This window comes from Anomaloglossus baeobatrachus, chromosome 7, assembly GCF_048569485.1.
Source record: "Anomaloglossus baeobatrachus isolate aAnoBae1 chromosome 7, aAnoBae1.hap1, whole genome shotgun sequence".
In the NCBI taxonomy this organism is placed as follows: Eukaryota; Metazoa; Chordata; class Amphibia; order Anura; family Aromobatidae; genus Anomaloglossus; species Anomaloglossus baeobatrachus.
In genome coordinates this window covers 75018046-75045919 of record NC_134359.1, presented here as the reverse complement: position 1 = coordinate 75045919, position 27874 = coordinate 75018046, and the positions used below count along the sequence as shown (strand labels likewise).

The window sequence follows — 27874 nt, the reverse complement described above, 5'->3', positions numbered from 1 at the left end:
TCCCTCTTTCTCTCCCTCTCTCTCCCTCTTTCTCTCCCTTTCTCTCCCTCTTTCTCTCCCTCTTTCTCTCCCTCTTTCTCTCCCTCTTTCTCTCCCTCTTTCTCTCCCTCTTTCTCTCCCTCTTTCTCTCCCTCTTTCTCTCCCTCTCTCTCCCTCTCTCTCCCTCTCTCTCTCCCTCTTCCTCCCTCTCTCTCCCTCGCTCTCTCCCTCGCTCTCCCTCGCTCTCCCTCGCTCTCCCTCGCTCTCCCTCGCTCTCCCTCGCTCTCCCTCGCTCTCCCTCGCTCTCCCTCGCTCTCTCCCTCTCTCTCTCCCTCTCTCTCTCCCTCTCTCTCTCCCTCTCTCTCTCCCTCGCTCTCTCCCTCGCTCTCTCCCTCGCTCTCTCCCTCGCTCTCTCCCTCGCTCTCTCCCTCGCTCTCTCCCTCGCTCTCTCCCTCGCTCTCTCCCTCGCTCTCTCCCTCGCTCTCCCGCGCTCTCCCGCGCTCTCCCGCGCTCTCCCTCTTTCTCTCCCTCTCTCTCCCTCTCTCTCCCTCTTTCTCTCCCTCTTTCTCCCTCTTTCTCCCTCTTTCTCTCCCTCTTTCTCTCCCTCTTTCTCTCCCTCTTTCTCTCCCTCTCTCTCCCTCTCTCTCCCTCTCTCTCCCTCTCTCTCTCCCTCTTCCTCCCTCTCTCTCCCTCGCTCTCTCCCTCGCTCTCTCCCTCGCTCTCTCCCTCGCTCTCTCCCTCGCTCTCTCCCTCGCTCTCTCCCTCGCTCTCTCCCTCGCTCTCTCCCTCGCTCTCTCCCTCGCTCTCTCCCTCGCTCTCTCCCTCGCTCTCTCCCTCGCTCTCTCCCTCGCTCTCTCCCTCGCTCTCTCCCTCGCTCTCTCCCTCGCTCTCTCCCTCGCTCTCTCCCTCGCTCTCTCCCTCGCTCTCTCCCTCGCTCTCTCCCTCGCTCTCTCCTCGCTCTCTCCCTCGCTCTCTCCCGCGCTCTCCCGCGCTCTCCCTCTTTCTCTCCCTCTCTCTCCCTCTTTCTCTCCCTCTCTCTCCCTCTTTCTCTCCCTCTCTCTCCCTCTCTCTCTCCCTCTTCCTCCCTCTCTCTCTCCCTCTTCCTCCCTCTCTCTCTCCCTCTTCCTCCCTCTCTCTCTCCCTCTTCCTCCCTCTCTCTCTCCCTCTTCCTCCCTCTCTCTCTCCCTCTTCCTCCCTCTCTCTCTCCCTCTTCCTCCCTCTCTCTCTCCCTCTTCCTCCCTCTCTCTCTCCCTCTTCCTCCCTCTCTCTCTCCCTCTTCCTCCCTCTCTCTCTCCCTCTTCCTCCCTCTCTCTCTCCCTCTTCCTCCCTCTCTCTCTCCCTCTTCCTCCCTCTCTCTCTCCCTCTTCCTCCCTCTCTCTCTCCCTCTTCCTCCCTCTCTCTCTCCCTCTTCCTCCCTCTCTCTCTCCCTCTTCCTCCCTCTCTCTCTCCCTCTTCCTCCCTCTCTCTCTCCCTCTTCCTCCCTCTCTCTCTCCCTCTTCCTCCCTCTCTCTCTCCCTCTTCCTCCCTCTCTCTCTCCCTCTTCCTCCCTCTCTATATTTATATATGTATATGTATATATATGTATATGTATGTATATATAATATATATTTATATTGTTTAAGAAGAGAATTTTGTTGCATAAATGTACTAATTTCAGTGCATTCATTTTGCAATGCTAGTCTTAGTAACCACCTATTATATCCATGTTTCCTCCCTTCAAGGCCTATACCAGTGTTTCTAAAGCATCACTGAGTCTCGCTGACCACCGGGAGCTTGGAAAGATGATGAACACTATAATATTCCATACAAAGATGGTGGATTCCTTAGTTGAAATGCTGGTGGAAACATCTGATCTCTCCATATTTTGGTAAGAGCTCTTCTGGAAGCTTTATGTAAATGACACCTTCAGCATTGAAGCACTACCAGATACATAGTTTGAATAAATCCAAATTCTAATTAGAGAAAAATGAAGAAGCTTTGTAATAAATCTTATTGGAGAAATTGGCGTCTTTCTCCACTTTAAAGAAGTTGTCTAGCATAAACTCAAAAATTTTATGTAACCTAATCTGTGCTGTATTGTCATATAAATCACTCCTACGTTATTTTTTTTTTTTTGTTTTGTTTTCTAACATTCGTTCCTCTTGAATTATCCCTTTATTCTCTGCACACATAGTTTACATGCTGCTCAACCCAACATGACCTCTTCCTGTGCCAAACCTCACAGTCACAGCTGGCACCACCCAGCCTCACTGTCCAGCCCCGCCCGCTGCACACTCATTGGCTGTCGGTATTCTGCCGAGCACTGACCTGTTATCACTCTAGCATTTGAAATAACACCACCACATGTAGGGCTCCACACGCACACGCGCACGCACACACACCACACACACACCACACACACAGGGCTCTGCGCACGCACGCACACACACACACACACACACACACACACACACACACACACACACACACACACACACACACACACACACACACACACATCGGGCTCTGCACACACACGCACACACACGCACACACACGCACACACACGCACACACGCACACACACACACACACACACACACACACATCGGGCTCTGCACACACACGCACACACATACACACACATCGGGCTCTGCACCCACATACATACACACACACACATCGGGCTCTGCACCCCCCCCCACACACACACACACACACACACACACACACACACACACACACACACACACACACACACACACACATCGGGCTCTGCACCCCCACACACACACACACACACATCGGGCTCTGCACCCCCCCCACACACACACACACACACACACACACACACACACACACACACATACATCGGGCTCTGCACACACACACATCAACTCTGTACATGTAGGGAATACATACTCACCCCTCCTCGGTCCCTGGCGCTCCACGTTCGTCCCCTGTCTGCTCTGGCCAGTGGCCATATCAGACAGCGGGGCAATACTGCGAGACAGCACAGCGCTCCCTCTCATCAGGGCTTTCAGATGTATTGGCATCACAGATGCCAATACATTTGAATGTGCGATCCTCAGCAGGGGGCCCGGTGCTGGTGGTGACACCGCGGCGGCAGCCGCCAGGCCCCTCCTCCTGCTCAAGGGCCCCACAGCAGAGGCGGGGGGAGGCTGCAGGGAGAGTACGGGGAATGTTTGGTAGAGTCCGTGAAGAGGGGCGGGGACGCCACGCACTGTACCCGCGGCAACATGAAGTCTGCTCTGTGGCTGTTAACAATGTGGTCGTGACGTCACAAGAAGCAGCAAAATCCCGGCAGGAGTGGTCACATGACCGTTTTGAGTCGGGGAGAGGGGCTGACAGCAGGGCAGGGAGGAAGTCACTATCTACTTAACTGCCCCAATGTAGCCGATTAGAGAAATAAATAAAAATTAGCAAAATAAGCTGGATAACCCTTTAAGAGCCACTTCATCCCCTCCTCCCTGGTCAATCAGCTGTAATCCATTGCGGTCAAAACAAAATAGATGCACTACCAGCTACATTGTTTGATGAATAGTTCCAAATTCTCTAATTAGTACAAGGAAACTAAGAAACTTGTAATAAATCTTATCTGAGAAATCAGCATCTTTCTCCACTTAAGAGCCACTTCATCCTCTTCTCCCTGATTCATAAACTGATCGGTCATTCATTTGTAATTCATTGTGGTCAAAACAAGACAGACTTGCCAGCTCACTGCAGGCTCACATTACAGCTGCCTATTAGAAAGTCTATAAAGAGGAAAGTTTATTAAAGAGTAGGAAGTAGACCAGACAGACTTATGCAGATTTCTAGTAAGTGTCTATCTCACCCTAGAGGTAAATTCATAGCTAGACTGCCCAGTAGAAAAAACCCAAACTGTGAAGGTTGGGGTTCATACCGAACACTGGGTGTCCGGGGCTCCAATCTGAACACGGTCTTTTAAAACAAGTCCGAGCTTGGGTGCTAATTGTATGCTAATCACTTGAGCGAGTATTGCTGTGCTTGCGTATGCTCGGTGCTCAGCTCTGTGAGAGCGCACAAAGGGGGTAAAAACAGCGTTTTTGGATGCTGCGTCCCCTTAAACAACCCCCCCTCTGGAAATGCTCGATTTATGGCTGTCTGCATGTGGGTGGGGAGACTGACAAATCCCGATATATATATAAATATTTGAGTTCGGGGCCCCATTGAGTGAGTTATATGGGGTTCAGGCTCTGGGAACAAGTTCAGGTCAAGTCTGGGTCCCAAAACAAACTTTTAACTAAAGTTGGACTGAATTTAGTAATCCCGAACATACACAGGTCCTCTAATCTCTACTGCTCAGTACTGTTGTATAATGTCCTCCATGCTGCTGCAGGTTTTGAAGATATGCAGCATAGAGTCAGCAGAGCAGGAATCCCTCATATCTGTGTGTGTGAGCGACATAATAGGGGTTAGTCTCCACCCACCCACCAGCTCAGAGACAACTGAATTAGATATAGATCTTTCAAAAAGAAAAATAGTGATGCAGGATACAAGCGATAAAGTGGTCAAAAACAGTGTTACTCCTTGTGTACACAAACACCGTTTTGAATCTGGTATTTCTTTATCGTTCCTTATGGGAGACCCAAACCATGGGTGTATAGCTTCTGCCTCCGGAGGACACACAAAGTACTACACTCAAACGTGTAGCTCCTCCCTCCGGGCTATATACACCCCCTGGATGACAATCTAACCAGTTCAATGCTTTGTGTTTCAGGAGGTCACACACACACATGCATTCTCTGATTTTTTTCATTTTTATTTTGATTTTAAAGATATGGAAGCAAGACTGCAAAGCTGTATGCTATATGCACTGCATGTAAGCTCATTCTGCCAGAGCCAAGCACATACCCACATTGTGATGCCTGTGCTAACATTGTTGTGTCTCAGCCTGGAGCCTCCTCAGGGACCCCTCCGGCTGCTCTGGCCCCGGTGGCTGAACCCCCGGCTTGGGTAGCATCCTTTTCCAACGCTATTTCCCAATCTTTTGCCGACTCCATGGGGCAGCTGTCCCGGACTCTGCTGACCATGCATCAGCACTCTTCTCAAGGTGCCCCTGTTGCTCCGAGCTCTGCAGAGCTCTCAGAGCATGTCCCAGGACCCCGTCCCCCTAAACGGAGACGCAGGGACCCTTCTCCTTCCTCGTCCCACGGCTCTGATTCACGAGCCGAGGTGCAGGGCGAGGAGGATTCGTTTACTGTGGGCTCAGACGCTACCTCTATGTACCCCATTGACTTGTCTGTGGGTGATGCGGTGATAGTGACTTGATTGCGTCCATTAACTCCGTACTGAACCTCAACCCACCAGAGTCAGAGGAACAAGCCTCTCTGGTAGAGATACACCAGTTTGCCTCACCTAAGAGAGCTAGGAGTACGTTTTTTTAACCACTCCGCTTTTCAGGCCACTGTCTCCAAGCCCAGGGCCTGTCCTGACAAACGTTTTCCGAAGCGTAGTTCTGATGACCGTTTTCCTTTTCCACCAGAGGTGGTTAAGGAATGGGCTCAGTCCCCAAAGGTAGACCCTCCGGTGTCCAGAATCTCAGCCCGCACAGTCGTAGCTGTGGCTGATGGCACTTCTCTTAAGGATCCCACTGACCGCCAGGTTGACCTTCTGGCCAAGTCTGTATATGAGGCGGCAGGAGCCTCGTTCTCCCCGTCTTTTGCGGCAGTGTGGGCTCTTAAGGCAGTCTCTGCCTCTCTGGCGGAGATTCATTCCCTCACCAGGGACTCTATACCTGAGATGGATGCCTTAACTTCTCAAGCTTCGGCTTTTTCATCCTACGCCATGTCTGCCATCCTGGAGGCTTCTCACCGCACGGCGGTGGCCTCTGCTAACTCCCTCGCGATCCGCAGGATCTTGTGGCTTCGAGAGTGGAAAGCAGACGCTTCCTCTAAGAAGTACCTTGCGAGTCTTCCTTTTGCTGGGTCCCGGCTGTTTGGTGAACAACTGGATGAAATAATTAAGGAAGCTACTGGCGGGAAGAGTACTTCCTTGCCACAAACTAAAGCCAGGAAACCTGTCCAGGGCAGGAACCAATCGAGGTTTCGTTCCTTTCGTTCCTCTAACTGGTCATCCTCTAAGCCCTCGACCTCGTCCACTACCGCAGCAAAGGATCGTAAACCCAACTGGCGCGCGAAGCCGCGTCCTCAAAAGACCGGAGGAGCCGCTGCCACTAAGGCAGCCACCTCTTGACTATCTGGCTGCGCCAGCAACGTCCTTGGTCGGTGGCAGGCTCTCCCGCTTTGGCGACGTGTGGTTTCAACACGTCTCCGATCAGTGGGTGCGGGATATCATCTCCCACGCCTACAGGATAGAATTTTCATCCAGCCCGCCAAACAGATTTTTTCTGTCCACCCCCCCCCCCCCTGCTCCAAAGCCGCCGTCTTCTCTCAGGCCGTGGCTTCCCTGCAGGCCAACGGGGTAATTGTTCCGGTTCCCACCCGGGAACGGTTCAGCGGTTTCTACTCAAACCTTTTTCTAGTCCCCAAGAAGGACGGTTCCTTCCGGCCCACCTGGATCTCAAGCTTCTCAACAAGCATGTTCAGGTGCGGCGCTTTCGCATGGAATCTCTAAGATCGGTCATTGCTTCAATGACCCAGGGAGATTTTCTCGCATCCATCGACATCAGAGATGCCTATCTGCATGTGCCTATTGCGGTTTCACACCAGCGTTGGCTACGCTTTGCAATCGGGGAGGAACATTTCCAATTCGTGGCTCTCCCCTTCGGGTTGGCCACGGCCCCTCGAGTATTCACCAAGGTCATGGCAGCAGTGGTTGCGGTTCTGCACCTCCAGGGGTTGGCAGTGATTCCTTACCTGGACGACCTTCTAGTCAAGGCCTCATCCAGTGCAGACTGCCAGCGGAGTGTCTCACTCACTCTCGCCACGCTCGTTCAATTCGGGTGGCTTGTCAACCTGCCCAAATCCTCTCTGACCCCGACCCAGGTACTTTTGTACCTAGGGATGCACTTCGAGACTCTGCCGGCACTTGTCAAGTTGCCATTAGTCAAACAGCAGTCCCTTCGTCTGGCGGTGCGCGCTCTGCTGAGGCACCGCCGTCAGTCCATCAGACACCTCATGCAGGTGCTGGGTCAGATGGTGGCGTCAATGGAGGCGGTTCCCTTTGCCCAGTTCCATCTCCGTCCCCTGCAGCTGGACATTCTTCGCTGTTGGGACAAGCGGATCTCTTCCTTGCACAGGCTGGTGGCTCTGTCGTCACAGACCAGGAGCTCCCTTCGGTGGTGGCTTCGGCCCCTCTCTCTGTCACAGGGACGCTCCTTCCTGACTCCATCCTGGGTGATTCTCACCACAGATGCCAGCCTCTCCGGTTGGGGAGCAGTTTTTCTCCATCACCGAGCACAGGGCACTTGGACTCCGTCCGAATCAGCCCTCTCGATCAATGTGCTGGAGATCGGAGCTGTGCTTCTAGCTCTCCTAGCCTTTCACCACCTGTTGGCGGGCAGGAACATTCGAGTTCAGTCGGACAACGCGACAGCGGTTGCCTACATCAATCACCAAGGCGGGACTCGCAGCCGTCTGGCGATGTTGGAGGTTCAACGAATCCTCCAGTGGACGGAGGACTCCAAGTCCACCATTTCTGCAGTCCACATCCCAGGCGTAGAAAACTGGGAGGCCGATTATCTCAGCCGTCAAACCGTGGACAGCGGCGAGTGGGCCCTGCATCCGTCAGTGTTCAGATCAATCTACCGCAAGTGGGGCACTCTGGAAGTAGATCTGATGGCATCCCGGCACAACAACAAGGTTCCGGTTTACGTGGCTCGCTCCCACGATCCTCAGGCCTTCGCAGCGGACGCACTGGTTCAAGATTGGTCTCAGTTCCGTCTGGCCTATGTGTTCCCCCCTCTAGCCCTCTTGCCCAGGGTTCTGCGCAAGATCAGAATGGAGGGCCGTCGAGTCATAATCATTGTTCCGGACTGGCCCAGGCGAGCTTGGTACCCAGAACTGCTCTGTCTGTCCGTAGAGATGCCGTGGCATCTCCCGGACCGCCCAGACCTTCTCTCTCAAGGTCCGTTCTTCCGCCAGAATTCCGCGGCTCTCAGATTGACGGCGTGGCTCTTGAGTCCTGGATCCTGACTGCTTCAGGCATTCCCTCTGAGGTCATCTCCGCTATGACTCAGGCTCGGAAGTCTTCCTCGGCCAAGATTTACCACAGGACTTGGAGGATTTTCCTGTCCTGGTGTCGCTCTTCCGACCATGCTCCTTGGCCGTTCTCCTTGCCGACCATCCTGTCTTTTCTACAGTCTGGTCTACAGCTAGGTCTGTCCCTCAGTTCCCTCAAGGGACAGGTGTCGGCTCTGTCGGTATTGTTCCAGCGGCGTATCGCCCGACTGGCAAAGGTGCGCACCTTCATGCAGGGCGCATCTCACATCATTCCTCCTTACCGGCGGCCCTTGGATCCCTGGGACCTTAATCTGGTCCTCACGGCCTTACAGAAACCCCCCTTTGAGCCTCTCAGGGAGGTTCCTTTGTTTAGACTTTCACAGAAAGTTGTTTTTCTAGTAGCCATAACTTCTCTCAGGAGAGTTTCTGATTTGCCTGCGCTCTCTTCGGACTCCCCCTTTTTGGTGTTTCACCAAGACAAGGTGGTTCTTCGTCCGACTCCGGACTTTCTCCCTAAGGTGGTGTCTTCTTTCCACCTTAACCAGGACATTTCATTGCCTTCTCTTTGTCCGGCCCCTGTGCATAGCTTTGAGAAGGCGTTGCATACCTTAGATTTGGTGCGGGCGCTCCGAATCTATGTGTCACGCACCGCTGTTTTTAGGCGGTGCACCTCACTTTTTGTGCTAACCACTGGTCAGCGCAAGGGTCTAGCTGCTTCTAAACCGACCCTAGCTCGTTGGATTAGGTCGGCTATCACCGATGCCTACCAGTGTTCTCAGGTGCCCCCTCCGCCAGGGATTAAGGCGCACTCGACCAGAGCTGTTGGTGCCTCCTGGGCTTTCAGGCACCAGGCTACGGCTCAGCAGGTTTGTCAGGCTGCCACTTGGTCCAGTCTGCACACTTTTTCGAAGCACTACCAAGTGCATGCTCATGCTTCGGCAGATGCGAGCTTGGGCAGACGCATTCTTCAGGCGGCTGTCGCCCATTCGTGAAGTTAGGTTTTGCCTACTTCTCAGTTTGGTTTATTTCCCACCCATGGACTGCTTTGGAACGTCCCATGGTTTGGGTCTCCCATAAGGAACGATAAAGAAAAAGAGAATTTTGTTTACTTACCGTAAATTCTTTTTCTTATAGTTCCGACATGGGAGACCCAGCACCCTCCCTGTTGCCTGTTGGCAGTTTTTTGTTCCGTGTGTTTTCACCGGCTGTTGTTAGTAGACAGAGTTCCGGTCTTTCCGAGTTTTACTCTATCTCTACTTATGGGTGGATGTCCTCCTTCAGCTTTTGCACTGAACTGGTTAGATTGTCATCCAGGGGGTGTATATAGCCCGGAGGGAGGAGCTACACGTTTGAGTGTAGTACTTTGTGTGTCCTCCGGAGGCAGAAGCTATACACCCATGGTTTGGGTCTCCCATGTCGGAACTATAAGAAAAAGAATTTACGGTAAGTAAACAAAATTCTCTTTTTTTAATTTTTTTTCTTTGCTTGAGACTTCCAAAAATGTATATATCACATGTCTACATTTGGAGAAAGGAATCCTACATTTTCCCCGCCACATCCAGATGTGTCCTGCTTCTGTATCTCACAAATGTGTGAATATGGGCCCCAGGTCAAAAGAGCCACAGCCGCTCCAGTGATGGGGGTTTCGGCACGGAAGGTGCTGTCGAGGACATTCCGGTTCCAGCGTCTGTTTTATTTTTCTTTCCTATTTTAGCTTTTACAGTCGAGCATTTGAGAAGATGTTTCAGCAGTGTCTGGAGCTGCCGTCACAATCCAGATACTCCATCTCATTCCCCCTCATCTGCACTCACTTTATGAGCTGCACTCATGAACTGTGTCCTGAAGAGGTAAGAATGGGGGGTCTTTTATATATTTTGGTTTTTTGTGACATTGACATGTATGGTGTAGACAAGGTTAATTGTACGAAGTTTATATCCCTTTCATATTTGTCATAAGACTTGCACACACTAAATTAGAAAAGCGTATCCCACCCAACGATATTGTGATTTTTTTTTTTTTCTGATGTAGTCAAATACTAATAGTTAACTGATTGCTACGGCCCCCCGTGATCAGATATTTATCACCTATCCAGTAGATGGATGATAAATGTTATTTGTGGGAAACCCCTTTCTTTGTCTTCGGTCAGTAATATGCAGATGGCAGCTAACGTGTCCTGTCACATTTCAGAGACATCACATTGGAGATCGCAGTCTGTCTCTGTGTAATATGTTCTTGGATGAAATGGCGAAACAAGCTCGGAATCTCATCACAGACATCTGCACAGAGCAGTGCACCCTGAGCGATCAGGTAGGAAACTTCTCTTTTTTCGTTTCTTTCTATTTTTTTTTTTAAATACAATTCAGAGGGTAATAAAGAAACAGTATCGAATTACTTAACTATTTTACCACAAAGTGGCACAGTGTTAACCTGCAAACCCCCCAAGATTATCATTTAACAGCAGTTATGTCTCAAACGGCCACAAGGATATTAATGAGCAATTGAAAAATCGGCCCGCCTCTGCTCCGGCCCGCCTCTGCTCCGGCCACAAGGATATTAACGAGCAATTGAAAAATCGGCCCGCCTCTGCTCCGGCCCCTCCTCTGCTCCGGCCCCTCCTCTGCTCCGGCCCCTCCTCTGCTCCGGCCCCTCCTCTGCTCCGGCCCCTCCTCTGCTCCGGTCCCTCCTCTGCTCCGGCCCCTGCAAACTGTAGTAATCAGACAGTAACAGAGCAGTGTCTACACCCAGCATGTAGAAGTCCAGTGATGTCACCAGCGGGGCGGTGCTAATCCTTCATTTGCATTTTTTGGTGAGTTTTTGTTGTTTTTATTTGCCCCTTTTTTGTCTCCTTAAAAATGCACTTAAGGCTATGTGCACACATTGCTTTTTTTCTTATCTTTACGCTGCGTTTTTTTGCGTTCTTTGCCACAAAAACCGCACCTGAAGCAAAAATGCACTGCTTTTGTGCGTTTTTGGCTGCGTTTTTTGATCACTGCGTTTTGCTGCGTTTTTACACTGCATTGCATGGGTGGAAAAATGCAGGAAAACACAGAAAAGAATTGACATGCTCATTTATTTATTTATTTATTTATTTTATTTTTTTTTTTTTTTTAAAGCTCAAAAATGCAGCCAAACAAAACTGCACTGTGCGGACAACAAAAATGAAATCTCATAGACTTTGCTGGGGAAGCAAAGTCATGCAGTTTTGAGCCCAAAAACGCAATGTGTGCACGTAGCCTAAAAGGTATAAAAACATTATTTGTACTCCAAAATGGTACCAATAAAAACGTCAGCTCACCAAGAAGAAAATCAACCATGCCCTTAGAATGCTTTCACAATTCCATGCAATTCGGTCCGATGTTAGATCACATTGAACAGATTGGCCGCGGCTCTCCCGACCGGAGCATGACCGCTTCATAGATTTCTATGCTATCTCACATCGAACCGATGATGGTGGACATGTGACAGAGCCCATCTCGGAAAAAGTGAGCACAAACCAAATTGCATATTTGTTGCTAGAAATTTCAGAATTTTCTTTACACGATTAAATAAAAAAAACCTACAGGTTTGGTATCGCCGTAATCATACTGGCCTGGAGAATTATGTTACCAGCTCAATTTTACCAAACAATAAGCATTTATTTTTTTTTTAAAACAAAGCGTTGTGGGGTTGTTGTTTTTTCCTACTGCACTTTGAAATTTTTGCCCATTTAACAGAACACTGTATGGTGAAATGAACGGTGTCCTGCAAAAAATGTCTTCATTTTTTTTTTTTTTTAAAAAAAAGGGCTATGTCAATGGAAAAATCTAAACGTTATGATTCTTGTAAGAATAAAAAAACAATAATGCAAAAAAAAAAAAAACCCCCCAGAAAATCACGTTGTCATGCAGGGGTTAAAGCAATAAATATATATATATATATATATATATATATATATATATATATATATATATATATATATATATATATATATATATATATATATATATATATATATATATATACATATATATATACATATATATATACATATATATATACATATATATATACATATATATACATATATATATATACATATATATATATATATATATATATATATATATATATATATATATATATATATTAATATAATATATATTATATCTATATTATAATATATACATATATATATATATATATTATAATATATTATATTATAATATATTATATTATAGTATATATTATAGTATATATTATAGTATATATTATAATATATATATATTATAATATATATATTATATTATAATATATAAAACATTTTCTTTACATATAACCTTGTATATCAAAGGCATATTTTATTTACTATAGTTTTTAGATAAGTATATGTTACAATTGTTTTGATGGTGCATTAGAAATCGGAGTGTTCTTTTTTTTTTTTTTGTTTTGTTTGAATTTATTACTTCTCGATTTTGTCTCAGAATTGTATCTCATTACTTGATTCTCTTACGACTTTGCAATGCGAATAATGGGATAGAGTTGCCCACCTTAGTAGATTCTATTCTGAGATGTTTGGCTTCCAAGGATTTACTTTTTTTTTCTTCTTCATTATTCAACTGTAGCTACTGCCAAAACACTGTGCCAAAACAATCAGTCAAGCAGTGAACAAAAAGTCAAAAAAGCAGACCGGAAAGAAAGGAGAACCTGAGCGAGAAAAACCTGGGGTTGAAAGCATGAGAAAAAATAGACTTGTGGTTACAAAGTAAGAGTTTGGAGGTTTTTTTTTCTGCAATTATTGTGATTTATGTTTTTATTTTCCCAACAATGGAAATGAACTGAGTTTTTCAAGCAATATTAAAAGAAATTTAGAATTTTATTTATTTCCATGCGTTTTAAGCCTTTAACTACTTTTCTTTGTCGCTCCTAATTGGGAGACCCAGACAATTGGGTGTATAGCTACTGCCTCCGGAGGCCACACAAAGCATTACACTTAAAAGTGTAAGGCCCCTCCCCTTCTGCCTATACACCCCCCGTGGGATCACGGGCTCCTCAGTTTTCAAGCTTTGTGCGAAGGAGGTCAGACATCCACGCATAGCTCCACTGTTTAGTCAGCAGCAGCTGCTGACTATGTCGGATGGAAGAAAAGAGGACCCATACTAGGGTCCCCAGCATGCTCCCTTCTCACCCCACTTTTGTCGGCGGTGTTTGTTAAGGTTGAGGTGCCCATTGCGGGTACGGAGGCTGGAGCCCACATGCTGCATCCTTCCCCATCCCCCTCAGGGCTCTGGGTGAAGTGGGATTTTACCGGTCTCCAGGCACATGGGACCGTGCTCCATCCACAGCCCCTGGGGAATCTGCTGGATATGGAGCGGAGTATCGTCAGGGACAGGCCCTGCTACGTCAAGGTACTCTGTGTCCCCGTGCAGACCGCGCGCACACTGCAGCATTGCTGGGTGTGTTAGTGCGCCGGGGACAACAGCGCTGCGCGCTTGTGCCACACTACCACAGCTTGCTGAGGGAGTTATTGTATTGGGAACTGCCGCGCCGGCCGCTGCTGGCAGTTTTCACTGCGGCGCGGCTGGGACTTGTGGTGCGCCGGGGACTTCCGCGCTGGCCGTGCATATTTGACGGCCGCGCTTATTACTAGAGTCCCCGGCTTTTGCGGCCTAGTTTCGTTTCGTTCCCGCCCCCAGGCCTGCCAGTCAGGGGAAGGGCGGGACGCTGTACAGAACGTCAGCGCTGAGGGCTGGAGTCTACTTTACATACTCCAGCCCTCACATTGAGCACAGTGGGACGCCAGTTTCCCGCACTTTGTCTGAGGCACGCCCACGGTCCGCCCCTCTTCACAGAACGCCGGCGGCCATTCCTGTGTGCAGTCTGAGCTGGAGAGGGGAGACAAGTTCTGGGAGACCCAGGCACGGGATTCTGGCGACCACACACCCGCTTTGAGCGGGCGGTAAGCGGCACCTCCGGTGCTGACCCCACTAGTGCCGAAGTGTACAATTGTATTTTTATGCTTGCATGCTATACATTGCACTAAACGGTCGCTGGTGATTCTTGGCTATATACCCTCCTAGATTGCTCAGAGGAGACAACAGCATGTCGTCCGCAAAAAACAAGGGTGCCAAGGCACAGGCTTTCTATGCTGCTTGTACCGCATGTGAGGCTATTCTACCGGCAGGTTCCACTGACCCCCATTGTGTGCAGTGCTCGGCCCCTGTGGCACTTGCTCGGCCGGGGCCCCTGCTGGACGTGACCCAGGGAGTACCACCTGTGAATACTGTCCAGGTGACGGGGACAGAGTTTGCAGTTTTTGCTGATAGATTGTCTGTGACTATGACTAAAATTCTAGAAACTTTGCAGTCTAGACCAGTAACTCAGACCATGGGCACTGTTGAATCATTGCACCCTGGTCCCCCTCAGTTGGAACAGCTCCGGGCTCCGGGGGTGTCCCATGCATCCCAGGGTGACGACTCTGACACGGACGACAGTCCCAGACAGCCTAAGCGAGCTCGCTATGAGCGGCCCTCTACTTCATCACACTGGTCAGGGTCCCAGCAGGAGGATTCTCTGTGTGATGAGGCGGAGGTAGCTGATCAGGATTCTGATCCTGAGACCGCTCTCAATCTGGATACACCTGATGGTGACGCCATAGTGAATGATCTTATCGCGTCCATCAATAGAATGTTGGATATTTCTCCCCCAGCTCCTCCAGTGGAGGAGTCAGCTTCACAGCAGGAGAAATTCCATTTCAGGTATCCCAAGCGTAAATTAAGTACTTTTCTGGACCACTCTGACTTTAGAGAGTCAGTCCAGAAACACCACGCTTATCCAGATAAGCGTTTCTCCAAACGGCTTAAGGATACACGTTATCCCTTTCCTCCTGACGTGATCAAGAGCTGGACCCAGTGTCCCAAGGTGGATCCCCCAATCTCCAGGCTTGCGGCTAGATCCATAGTTGCAGTGGAGGATGGGGCTGCACTTAAAGATGCCACTGACAGACAGATGGAGCTCTGGTTGAAATCCATCTATGAAGCTATCGGCGCGTCGTTTGCTCCAGCATTCGCAGCCGTATGGGCACTCCAAGCTATTTCAGCTGGTCTTACACAGATTGACACGGTCACACGTACATCTGTTCCGCAGGTGGCATCCTTAACCTCTCAAATGTCTGCATTTGCGTCTTACGCGATTAATGCGGTTCTGGACTCTACGAGCCGTACGGCAGTGGCGTCCGCCAACTCTGTGGTTTTGCGCAGAGCCTTGTGGTTAAGGGAATGGAAAGCAGATTCTGCTTCCAAAAAGTGCTTAACCAGTTTGCCATTTTCTGGTGACCGACTGTTTGGTGAGCGTTTGGATGAAATCATTAAACAGTCCAAGGGTAAGGATTCATCCTTACCTCAGCCCAGACAAAACAAACCCCAACAGAGGAGGGGACAGTCGGGGTTTCGGTCCTTTCGAGGCTCGGGCAGGTCCCAATTCTCCTCGTCCAAAAGGACTCAAAAGGATCAGAGGAGCTCAGATTCTTGGCGGGCTCAGTCACGCCCAAAAAAGACAGCCGGAAGACCCGCTACCAAGGCGGCTTCCTCATGACTTTCGGCCTCCTCTCTCCGCATCCTCGGTCGGTGGCAGGCTCTCCCGCTTTGGCGACATTTGGCTGCCACAGGTCCAAGACCGTTGGGTGAGAGACATTCTGTCCCACGGGTACAGGATAGAGTTCAGTTCTCGTCCTCCAACTCGATTCTTCAGAACGTCTCCGCCTCCCGACCGAGCCGATGCTCTTCTGCAGGCGGTGTGCACTCTAAAGGCAGAAGGAGTGGTGATCCCTGTTCCTCTTCAGGAGCAAGGTCACGGTTTTTACTCCAATTTGTTTGTGGTACCAAAAAAGGACGGGTCTTTCCGTCCCGTTCTGGACCTAAAACTTCTCAACAAGCACGTGAAAACCAGACGGTTCCGGATGGAATCCCTCCGCTCCGTCATCGCCGCTATGTCTCAAGGAGATTTCCTAGCATCAATAGACATCAAGGATGCTTATCTCCACGTACCGATTGCTCCAGAGCATCAGCGTTTTCTACGCTTCGTTATAGGAGACGAACACCTTCAGTTCGTAGCCCTGCCTTTTGGTCTGGCGACAGCCCCACGGGTCTTCACCAAGGTCATGGCAGCAGTAGTTGCAGTCCTGCACTCTCAGGGACACTCTGTGATCCCTTACTTAGACGATCTGCTTGTCAAGGCGCCTTCTCAAGAGGCATGCCAACACAGCCTGAACGTTGCGCTGGAGACTCTCCAGGCTTTCGGGTGGATCATCAATTTTTCCAAGTCAAATCTAACCCCGACCCAGTCGCTAACTTATCTTGGCATGGAGTTTCATACTCTCTCAGCGATAGTGAAGCTTCCGCTTGTCAAACAGCGTTCACTACAGACAGGGGTGCAATCTCTCCTTCAAGGCCAGTCACACCCCTTGAGACGCCTCATGCACTTCCTAGGGAAGATGGTTGCAGCAATGGAGGCAGTCCCTTTCGCGCAGTTTCATCTGCGTCCACTGCAATGGGACATTCTCCGCCAATGGGACGGGAAGTCGAAGTCCCTCGACAGGAACGTCTCCCTTTCTCAGGCGGCCAAGGATTCTCTTCGATGGTGGCTGCTTCCCACCTCATTGTCGAAAGGGAAATCCTTCCTACCCCCATCCTGGGCGGTGGTCACGACAGATGCGAGTCTGTCAGGGTGGGGAGCAGTCTTTCTCCACCACAGGGCTCAAGGTACGTGGACTCAGCAAGAGTCCACCCTTCAGATCAATGTTCTGGAGATCAGGGCAGTGTATCTTGCCCTACAAGCCTTCCAGCAGTGGCTGGAAGGCAAGCAGATCCGAATTCAGTCGGACAACTCCACAGCGGTGGCATACATCAACCACCAAGGAGGAACACGCAGTCGGCAAGCCTTCCAGGAAGTCCGGCGGATTCTGACGTGGGTGGAAGACACGGCTTCCACCATATCCGCAGTTCACATCCCAGGCGTGGACAACTGGGAAGCAGACTTCCTCAGTCGCCAGGGTATGGACGCAGGGGAATGGTCTCTTCACCCGGACGTGTTTCAGGAGATCTGTCGCCGCTGGGGGATGCCGGACGTCGACCTAATGGCGTCTCGGCACAACAACAAGGTCCCGGTTTTCATGGCACGGTCTCACGATCACCGAGCTCTGGCGGCAGACGCCTTAGTTCAAGATTGGTCGCAGTTCCGGCTTCCTTATGTGTTCCCACCTCTGGCACTGTTGCCCAGAGTGCTGCGCAAGATCAGGTCCGACTGCCGCCGCGCCATCTTCGTCGCTCCAGACTGGCCAAGGAGGTCGTGGTACCCGGATCTGTGGCACCTCGCGGTAGGCCAACTGTGGGCACTACCAGACCGACCAGACTTGCTGTCTCAAGGGCCGTTTTTCCATCAGAATTCTGCGGCCCTGAACCTGACTGTGTGGCCATTGAGTCCTGGATCCTAGCGTGTTCAGGATTATCTCAAGAGGTCATTGCCACCATGAGACAGGCTAGAAAACCAACCTCCGCCAAGATATACCACAGGACGTGGAAAATATTCTTATCTTGGTGCTCTGCTCAGGGAGTTTCTCCCTGGCCATTTGCATTGCCTATTTTTCTTTCTTTCCTGCAATCCGGTTTGGAAAAAGGTTTGTCGCTCAGCTCCCTCAAGGGACAAGTCTCAGCGCTATCTGTATTTTTTCAGAAGCGCCTAGCACGACTTCCTCAGGTACGCACGTTCCTGCAAGGGGTTTGTCATATCGCCCCTCCTTACAAGCGGCCGTTAGAGCCCTGGGATCTGAACAGGGTTCTAATTGCTCTTCAGAAGCCGCCTTTCGAGCCTATGAGGGATGTTTCCCTTTCTCGCCTTTCACAGAAAGTGGCTTTTCTAGTAGCGGTCACGTCTCTTCGGAGAGTGTCCGAGCTGGCAGCGCTGTCATGCAAATCTCCCTTCCTGGTGATTCACCAGGACAAGGTGGTTCTGCGCCCGATTCCGGAGTTTCTCCCTAAAGTGGTATCCCCCTTTCATCTCAATCAGGATATCTCCTTGCCTTCTTTGTGTCCTCATCCAGTTCATCAATGTGAAAAGGATTTGCATTTGTTGGATCTGGTGAGAGCACTCAGAATCTACATTTCCCGCACGGCGCCCCTGCGCCGCTCGGATGCACTCTTTGTCCTTGTCGCTGGTCAGCGCAAAGGGTCGCAAGCTTCCAAATCCACCCTGGCTCGGTGGATCAAGGAACCAATTCTCGAAGCCTATCGTTCTGCCGGGCTTCCGGTTCCCTCAGGGCTGAAGGCCCATTCTACCAGAGCCGTGGGTGCGTCCTGGGCATTACGGCACCAGGCTACGGCTCAGCAGGTGTGCCAGGCGGCTACCTGGTCGAATCTGCACACTTTTACCAAACACTATCAGGTGCATACCTACGCTTCGGCGGACGCCAGCCTAGGTAGACAAGTCCTTCAGGCGGCAGTTGCCCACCTGTAGGAAAGGGCTGTTGTTACGGTCCTATCACGAAGGGTTATTATACCCACCCAGGGACTGCTTTTGGACGTCCCAATTGTCTGGGTCTCCCAATTAGGAGCGACAAAGAAGAAGGGAATTTTGTTTACTTACCGTAAATTCCTTTTCTTCTAGCTCCAATTGGGAGACCCAGCACCCGCCCTGTTTTCTTAGGGATTTTTGTTTTTTCGGGTACACATGTTGTTCATGTTGAATGGTTTCGGTTCTCCGATGTTTCTTCGGATTGAATTTGTTCTTAAACCAGTTATTGGCTTTCCTCCTTCTTGCTTTTGCACTAAAACTGAGGAGCCCATGATCCCACGGGGGGTGTATAGGCAGAAGGGGAGGGGCCTTACACTTTTAAGTGTAATGCTTTGTGTGGCCTCCGGAGGCAGTAGCTATACACCCAATTGTCTGGGTCTCCCAATTGGAGCTAGAAGAAAAGGAATTTACGGTAAGTAAACAAAATTCCCTTCTTTTACTTGTGTTGGTCAAATGGATTTTTTTTTTTGTTTTAATTCTATTATGTTTTTGTTTATTTTTTCTTTGATTAGTTATCTTTGTTTTCTGGGTTTTTCTTTTTCGCTCCTAATTGGGAGACCCAGACAGTGGGGTGTATAGCTACTGCCTCTGGAGGCCGCACAAAGAACTACACTTAAAAGTGTAAGGCCCCTCCCCTTCTGGCTATACACCCTCCCGTAGGAGTACGGATTCCTCAGTTTTAGCTTTGTGCGCAGGAGGTCAGACACGCACGCATTGCTCCATTGTTTTTAGTCAGCAGTAGCTGCTGACTATGTCGGATGGAAGAAAAGAGGGTCTATACAGACTCCCAGCATGCTCCCTTCTCACCCCACTGTATGTCGGAGGTGTTTGTAAGGTTGAGGTACCCATTGCGGGTACGGCGGCAGGAGCCCACATGCTGATTCCTTCCCCATCCCTTTTTACAAGGCTCTGGGTGAAGTGGGATTTACCGGTCTCCAGGCACTGAGACCGTGCTCCATCTACAGCCCCTGGAGAAGATGCTGGATGGAGCGGAGTACATCAGGGACATGGCCCTGCTTCCTCAAGGTACTCTGTGTCCCCGTGCATTTGGCGCTCACACCACAGCATGCTGGGTGTTGTAGTGCGCCGGGGGACATCAGCGCTGCGGCGCTTGTGCCATGGCCTCATTCAGCTTCGCTGAAGCAGGCACACTTATGGGAATCGGTCGCGCCGGCCGCTGGGACTGCGGCGCGGCTGGCACTTGTAGTGCGCCGGGGACTTCAGCGCGGCCTGCGCTTTTACGGCGGCCGCGCTGATAACTAGAGTCCCCGGCTTTTGCGGCCTGCTTCCGTTCGTTCCCGCCCCCAGACCTGCCAGTCAGGAGAGGGGCGGGACGCCGGCCACTTCGAGGAATCGGTCGCGCCGGCCGCTGGGGCGGCTGGCACTTGTGGTGCGCCGGGGACTTCAGCGCGGCCCGCGCTTTTACGGCGGCCGCGCTGATAACTCGAGTCCCCGGCTTTTGCGGCCTGCTTCCGTTCGTTCCCGCCCCCAGACCTGCCAGTCAGGAGAGGGGCGGGACGCTGGCCAAGGCATCAGCGCTGAGGGCTGGAGTCTTTTTTACATACTCCAGCCCTCACAGTCGGCACAGAGGGGACACTGTTCCCGCACTTTTGTTTGGAACCTCCCACGGACCGCCCCTCTCCACAGACGCCGGCAGCCATTCCTGCTGACACGCTGAGCTGCAGAGGGGAGCCGGGGAGACCCAGACAAGGAATTCTGCGCCTCTTACCCGCTATTCAGCGGGCGGTAAGCAGCCCTCAGGGCTCACCCCCTCTTGTGACAGTAGTATTTTTAGTATTTTGTTGCTACAAATACTTTGTGTTGCATAGCGCTGGTTGCCCTTTGGCTATAGACTCTCTCACATTGCAGAGAGCCAGCAGCATGTCGTCCGTAAAACGCAAGGGTGCCAAGGCACAGACATTATATGCTTCCTGCACCGCATGTGGGACTTTTCTACCGGCAGGCTCCACTGACCCCCATTGTGTGCAGTGCTCGGCCCCTGCGGCGCTTGCACAGTCGGGACCTCTGCTGGACGTGTCCCAGGGTGTACCACCTGTGAATGCTGTCCAGGTGACAGGAACTGAGTTTGCAGCTTTTGCTGACAGAATGTCTCTCACTATGTCACAAATTCTTGACACATTGCGAGCTAGGCCTGTACTTCAGGCCACGGACACTGTGCAATCATTGCCCCCTGGTCCCCCTCAGCTCAATTACCTCCAAGCTCCGGGACGGGCACATACACCTCAGGGTGAAGACTCTGACTCGGACGATGGCCCCGGGCAGCCTAAGCGGGCTCGCTATGACGGGCCTTCACATTCATCTCAATGGTCAGGATCCCAGCGAGATGAATCTATGGGTGAGGAGGCGGACGTAACTGATCAGGATTCTGATCCTGGGACCGCTCTCAATCTAGATACACCAGATGGTGACGCCATAGTTAATGATCTTATATTTAACATCAATAAGATGTTAAATATTTCCCCACCAGCTCCTCTGGTAGAGGAGTCAGCTTCGCAGCACGAGAGAATCCATTTCAGATACCCTAAGCGTACATTAAGCACTTTTCTGGACCACGCTGACTTTAGAGACGCAATCCAGAAACCCCACGCTTATCCTGAAAGGCGTTTTCCTAAACGGCTTAAAGATACACGCTATCCTTTTCCCACTGAAGTGGTCAAGGGTTGGACCCAGTGTCCAAAAGTGGATCCTCCAATTTCCAGGCTTGCAGCTAGATCCTTGGTTGCAGTTGAAGATGGAGCGGCACTTAAAGATGCCACTGACAGGCAGATGGAGCTCTGGCTGAAATCCATCTATGAAGCGATTGGAGCGTCATTAGCGCCTTCTTTTGCGGCCGTATGGGCACTCCAAGCTATCACAGCCGGGCTTGCGCGAGTTGACTCAGTCACACGTGCCTTTGCCCCGCAGGTAGCACCATTGACCTCGCAAATGACGGCATTCGCGTCGTACGCGATTAATGCTGTTCTTGACGCTACAAGCCGCACGGCAGTGGCGTCAGCCAACTCCGTTGTTTTGCGTAGGGCCCTGTGGTTGAGACATTGGAAAGCAGATTCTCATTCCAAGAAGTGCTTAACTAATTTGCCTTTTTCTCGTGACCGATTGTTTGGAGAGCGTTTGGATGAAATCATCAAACACTCCAAGGGTAAGGACTCTTCCTTACCGCAACACAGACAAAACAAACCCCAACAGAGGAGGGGTCAGTCTGGTTATCGGTCCTTTCGAGGACCGGGCAGGTCCCAATTCGCCGCGTCAAAAAAGACTCAAAAAGACCAGAGACGCTCAGATTCTTGGAGGTCTCAGTCACGCCCAAAAAGGCCAGCCGGAGGAACCGTTGCCAAGACGGCGTCCTCCTGACTTGCGGTCTCCGATTCCCAAACCCGCGGTCGGTGGGAGGCTGTCCCACTTTGGCGACACTTGGCTGGCAAGCGTCAAAGACCGTTGGGTGAGAGATATTCTGTCTCACGGGTACAGGATAGAGTTCAGTTCTCGTCCGCCAACTCGTTTCTTCAGAACTTCTCCACCACCAGACCGAGCCGATGCTCTGTTGCAGGCGGTGGCCGCTCTAAAGGCGGAAGGAGTGGTGACCTCCGTCCCTCTTCAGGAACAAGGTCACGGTTTTTACTCCAATCTGTTTGTGGTCCCAAAAAAGGACGGATCGTATCGACCCGTCCTGGATCTAAAGTTGCTCAACAGACACGTAAAAGTCAGGAGGTTCCGGATGGAATCCCTACGCTCCGTCATAGCCTCAATGTCTCAAGGAGATTTTCTAGCATCAATAGATATCAAAGATGCGTATCTCCACGTGCCGATTGCACCAGAGCATCAGCGTTTCCTACGCTTCGTCATACACGACGAGCACCTACAGTTCGTAGCGTTACCTTTCGGTCTGGCAACAGCCCCCCGGGTCTTCACCAAAGTCATGGCAGCAGTAGTAGCTGTTCTGCACTCGCAGGGTCACTCGGTTATCCCGTATCTAGACGACCTGCTTATAAAGGCACCCTCTCAAGAGGCATGCCAACACAGTCTGAAGGTGGCGCTAGACACTCTCCAGACTTTCGGGTGGATTATCAACTTTCCAAAGTCTCATCTAACCCCGACCCAATCTCTAACTTATCTTGGCATGGAGTTTCATACTCTATCAGCGATAGTGAGGCTTCCACTGGACAAGCAGTGCTCGCTACGGACTGGAGTGCAATCTCTCCTTCAGAGCCAGTCGCACTCACTGAGGCGCCTCATGCATTTCCTAGGAAAGATGGTAGCAGCAATGGAGGCAGTCCCGTTCGCGCAGTTTCATCTGCGCCCTCTCCAATGGGACATTCTACGCCAATGGGATGGGAAATCGACGTCCCTCGACAGGACTGTCTCCCTCTCTCAGACTGCCAAGGACTCTCTACGTTGGTGGCTTCTCCCCAACTCATTGTCACAGGGAAAGTCGTTCCTTCCCCCGTCCTGGGCAGTGGTCACGACAGATGCCAGCCTTTCAGGGTGGGGAGCGGTGTTTCTCCACCACAGGGCTCAGGGGACGTGGACTCAGGAAGAGTCCACCCTGCAGATCAATGTTCTGGAAATCAGAGCAATCTATCTTGCCCTGCGAGCCTTCCAACAATGGCTGGAAGGCAAACAGATTCGGATTCAGTCGGACAATTCCACGGCGGTGGCGTACATCAACCACCAAGGGGGAACACGCAGCCGCCAAGCTTTTCAAGAAGTCCAGCGGATTTTGACATGGGTAGAAAGCAGAGCGTCCACCATATCCGCAGTTCACATCCCAGGCGTGGAAAACTGGGAAGCAGACTTTCTCAGTCGCCAGGGCATGGACGCAGGAGAATGGTCCCTTCACCCGGAAGTGTTTCAGCAGATCTGTTGCCGCTGGGGGACGCCGGACGTCGATCTGATGGCGTCACGGCACAACAACAAGGTCCCAGTTTTCATGGCACGGTCTCACGATCACCGAGCGCTGGCGGCAGACGCCTTGGTTCAGGATTGGTCGCAATTCCGACTCCCCTATGTGTTCCCACCTCTAGCATTGTTACCCAGAGTTCTCCGGAAAATCAAGTCCGACTGCCATCGAGCCATACTCGTCGCTCCAGATTGGCCAAGAAGGTCGTGGTACCCGGATCTGTGGCATCTCACGGTAGGCCAACCGTGGACACTACCAAACCGTCCAGATTTGCTGTCTCAAGGGCCGTTTTTCCATCTGAATTCTACGGCCCTGAACCTGACTGTGTGGCCATTGAGTCCTGGATCCTAGCGGCCTCAGGTTTATCTCAGGGAGTTGTTGCCACAATGAGACAAGCTAGAAAACCATCCTCAGCTAAGATCTATCACAGGACGTGGAAGATATTCTTAGCGTGGTGCTTGGCTCAAGGGTTTTCTCCCTGGCCATTTGCATTGCCAATTTTTCTTTCCTTCCTGCAGTCTGGGTTGGAAAAAGGTTTGTCGCTTAGCTCGCTTAAGGGTCAAGTCTCCGCACTATCCGTATTCTTTCAGAAACGCTTGGCACGGCTTTCTAAAGTACGCACGTTTCTCCAAGGAGTTTGTCATATCGTTCCTCCTTACAGACGGCCATTAGAACCCTGGGATCTGAACAAGGTTCTCCTTGCTCTCCAGAAGCCGCCTTTCGAGCCTTTGAAAGAGGTTCCCCTTTCTCGGCTTTCACAAAAGGTAGTTTTTCTTGTGGCGGTCACGTCTCTTCGAAGAGTGTCCGAGCTAGCGGCGTTATCTTGCAAATCTCCCTTCCTGGTGTTTCACCAAGACAAGGTAGTACTGCGTCCAATTCCAGAGTTTTCTCCCAAGGTGGTTTCTTCCTTTCATCTCAATCAGGATATCACTTTGCCATCTTTGTGTCCGCATCCAGTTCACCAATTTGAAAAAGGTTTACATCTGTTGGACCTGGTGAGAGCACTCAGGATTTACATTTCTCGCACGGCGCCTCTACGCCGTTCTGATGCGCTCTTTGTCCTAGTCGCTGGTCAGCATAAGGGATCGCAAGCTTCCAAATCCACCCTGGCGCGGTGGATCAAGGAACCAATTCTTCACACATACCGTTCTGCTGGGCTTCCGATTCCATCTGGACTGAAGGCCCATTCTACCAGAGCCGTGGGTGCGTCCTGGGCATTGCGGCATCAGGCTACGGCTCAGCAAGTGTGCCAGGCGGCTACCTGGTCGAGTCTGCACACGTTTACCAAGCACTATCAAGTGCATACCTACGCTTCGGCAGATGCCAGCCTAGGTAGACAGGTCCTTCAGGCGGCGGTGGCCCACCTGTAGGAAGAGGCTGTCTGACAGCCCGTTCATGTGGTATCTTTTTACCCACCCAGGGACTGCTTTTGGACGTCCCACTGTCTGGGTCTCCCAATTAGGAGCGAAAAAGAAGAAGGGAATTTTGTTTACTTACCGTAAATTCCTTTTCTTCTAGCTCCAATTGGGAGACCCAGCACCCGCCCTATTTGTTCTTAGGGTTTCGTTTTTCGGGTGCACATGTTGTTCATGTTGTTTCTTAAGTTCTCCGATCTTGTTATCGGATTGAATTTGTTTTTGAAACTATTATTGGCTTTCCTCCTTCTTGCTTTGGTACTAAAACTGAGGAATCCGTACTCCTACGGGAGGGTGTATAGCCAGAAGGGGAGGGGCCTTACACTTTTAAGTGTAGTTCTTTGTGCGGCCTCCAGAGGCAGTAGCTATACACCCCACTGTCTGGGTCTCCCAATTGGAGCTAGAAGAAAAGGAATTTACGGTAAGTAAACAAAATTCCCTTCTTTTGTTTTCTTTCTTTTTATTTTTGTTTTTTTCTTTTTTTTTTTTTTTTCTTTGTTTTGTTTGTTTCCTATGTATTTTTTCCTTGTTTTCTTTTTTTCTTTCATTGATTTCTATCTTTTTCTTTCTTTGTTTTCATTTTATTTTCATTTTTGACATTTGCTTTCCATGTTTGCTTTTAATGTTTTGTTTTTCTTTTGTTTTTTTTTGTTTTTTTTTGTTTTTCTTTGTTATTGTACTAATAAAGTAATTTTTGTGGGATGAAAGGAAAAGAGATTTTTATTTTCAATGTTAATATTTTATTACTAGTGTGTAACATATATTTGGATATTTAACATGCCCGTGGCATTGTCAGGACTAGTATTTTGTCAAAGTATACGCTATAAAAGTAACCAAAATGTGTTGTGAACTGAGTCTTAGCGAGACTGCCTGCTGATATAGAATAGATGGCTATGAATAAATCCCATATTTTTTTTTTTTTTTTTTACACAATCCTATTTATTTAATGTGTTGGGGTTTTTTTTTTGTTTTTTTTTTTTTTTTAATTATTCCAGTTTAGATAAGCTACATACTGCACTTTCAGAACTTTGCTTCTCCATCAACTATGCCCCGAACATGGTGGTATGGGAGCACACCTTCACTCCCAGAGAATATCTCACCTCGCACTTGGAAATTCGTTTCACCAAGTAAGTGTTGGACGCCTGGTATGCAGCTCAATTTTTTTTCCTATTTTATTAACTACTCAGAAAGTAGATTTGCAGATACATCAGATGTGTCACTTCCAAAAAAAATATGAAGTCTTTTTTAGAGGCAAAATTCTGTGTGGAATTCAGGGGTTGTCTCCTGTTTGTCATCTGTTATATATGGAGAAGAAAGATGCTGGCGGCTTAGGAAGGAATGTGAGCAGAAGGCTACGGAAAAGGCAAAAATATATACGATTTCCACCTAACCCAAAATTCTTGTACTGATGAAACTAGAGGCAGTGCCATAATGGAGCTAGGGTGATTATTAAAATGACACCTTCAGATGAGAAATCTGAGGCTTGATTGCAGATTAATCCTTGTTCAAATCTTCGGAAATTATGTACAGTACTTTTCGTTGTATAAAATGCACCAGATTATAACACGCATCCCAAATTTAGTAGGGGAAAAAAAGGGGAAAAAATGATGGCGTTCCGTTTCATAATCCGGTGGTGTCTTACCGGAGGGGGGGGTGGAGTAGGGTCACAGTAGGCAGTGATGGTCCTGGAGTAGGGCGGTGCAGCGGGTGTCCCAGATGCTCGCTGTGGGCACTGTGAGGCAGGAGGAGCATCCAGAAACTGTCGTCGGTGAGGGCTTCAAAGAAATGGCGCCCAGAGTCGGAGCGTGCACAGATGGAGCTCTCTGCTCAATCACAAGCAGAGATCTCATCTGCGCACTCAACACCTCCGAGCGCCATTTTCTTTATGTCCGCTGCAGGGAGATCAATGGGCCGGAGGCGGCGCTTGTGCAGATGAGAGCGTAAGCCGAGAGTGCTATCTGCGCACACACCGACTCTGGGCGCTAATATTTGAAGCCCACACCACTGACATTTTCAGAATGGCGGCCCCTGCAGCACAGCACCCGCGGCCTGCAGCATCTCCTGTGACCCCTCTCCACCTTCCCTGGTAAGCTACATATGGATTTAGTAGATGCACCCCTCATTTTCCTCCCAAATTTTTAGGAGGAAAGGTGCGTCTTATACAAAAAATACAGTAATTTGTGCACAGGCTTGAGCATTGGTGTAGAATTTTGTGGACCAGATCCTCTAGAATGATGCCTCCTTCTGCATTGCCTGCTTTTCATTAGTTACATTTTGCTGCCATTACTGCAGTTGGTATGGATATGGAATAACTTCAAGACTTGGTGCAAGCTCTTTAATATGAGCTTTCAAACAACAAGAGACGTATTTCCCTCCCGGTTGAATTTTGTCATTCCATCTTCAGAGATTTGACTAATATTCCTATATCCATACAGGTCTATTGTTGGCATGACCATGTACAATCAGGCCACACAAGAGATCGCAAAGCCCTCGGAGTTACTGACCAGTGTAAGGGCCTACATGACCGTGCTCCAGTCTATAGAAAACTATGTGCAGATCGACATCACAAGGGTTTTCAACAATGTCCTCCTCCAACAAACACAACATCTTGACAGCCATGGAGAGCCAACCATCACCAGTCTGTACACTAATTGGTAAGTCCTTATGGAATAACAGTAAATCGGACATGAAGATAATCTGTCGTCATGACACATCTAACTTTATAGATCTCAATGGTTCTGTGCATACTGGCCTTTCCTGATGAATGGGCCGTGTAAAAACCTTCCCCTCAGCATCAACTTTGGGCTCTGGGGTGAACATATATGTGCAACTTGTAGGTCTGCAAAGAAGCCCAGCAAGTAAGGGGCACAAAGTTCT

The 27874-nt window shown here is 49.9% G+C and overlaps 1 protein-coding gene across 4 annotated transcripts in view; it reads left to right on the top strand.

Moving 5' to 3' along the window:
• Window positions 1-27874, top strand: part of NCKAP1 (NCK associated protein 1) — a 241185-nt gene that overhangs the window by 155775 nt on the left and 57536 nt on the right. For all 4 annotated transcript variants that reach the window (XM_075317420.1, XM_075317419.1, XM_075317418.1 and 1 more), the window contains 6 exons: window positions 1701-1846; window positions 9837-9969; window positions 10310-10429; window positions 12724-12863; window positions 25993-26124; window positions 27433-27651. In XM_075317420.1, the coding sequence (XP_075173535.1) occupies window positions 1701-1846; window positions 9837-9969; window positions 10310-10429; window positions 12724-12863; window positions 25993-26124; window positions 27433-27651 (890 nt within the window). The remainder of the gene's footprint in view (window positions 1-1700; window positions 1847-9836; window positions 9970-10309; window positions 10430-12723; window positions 12864-25992; window positions 26125-27432; window positions 27652-27874) is intronic.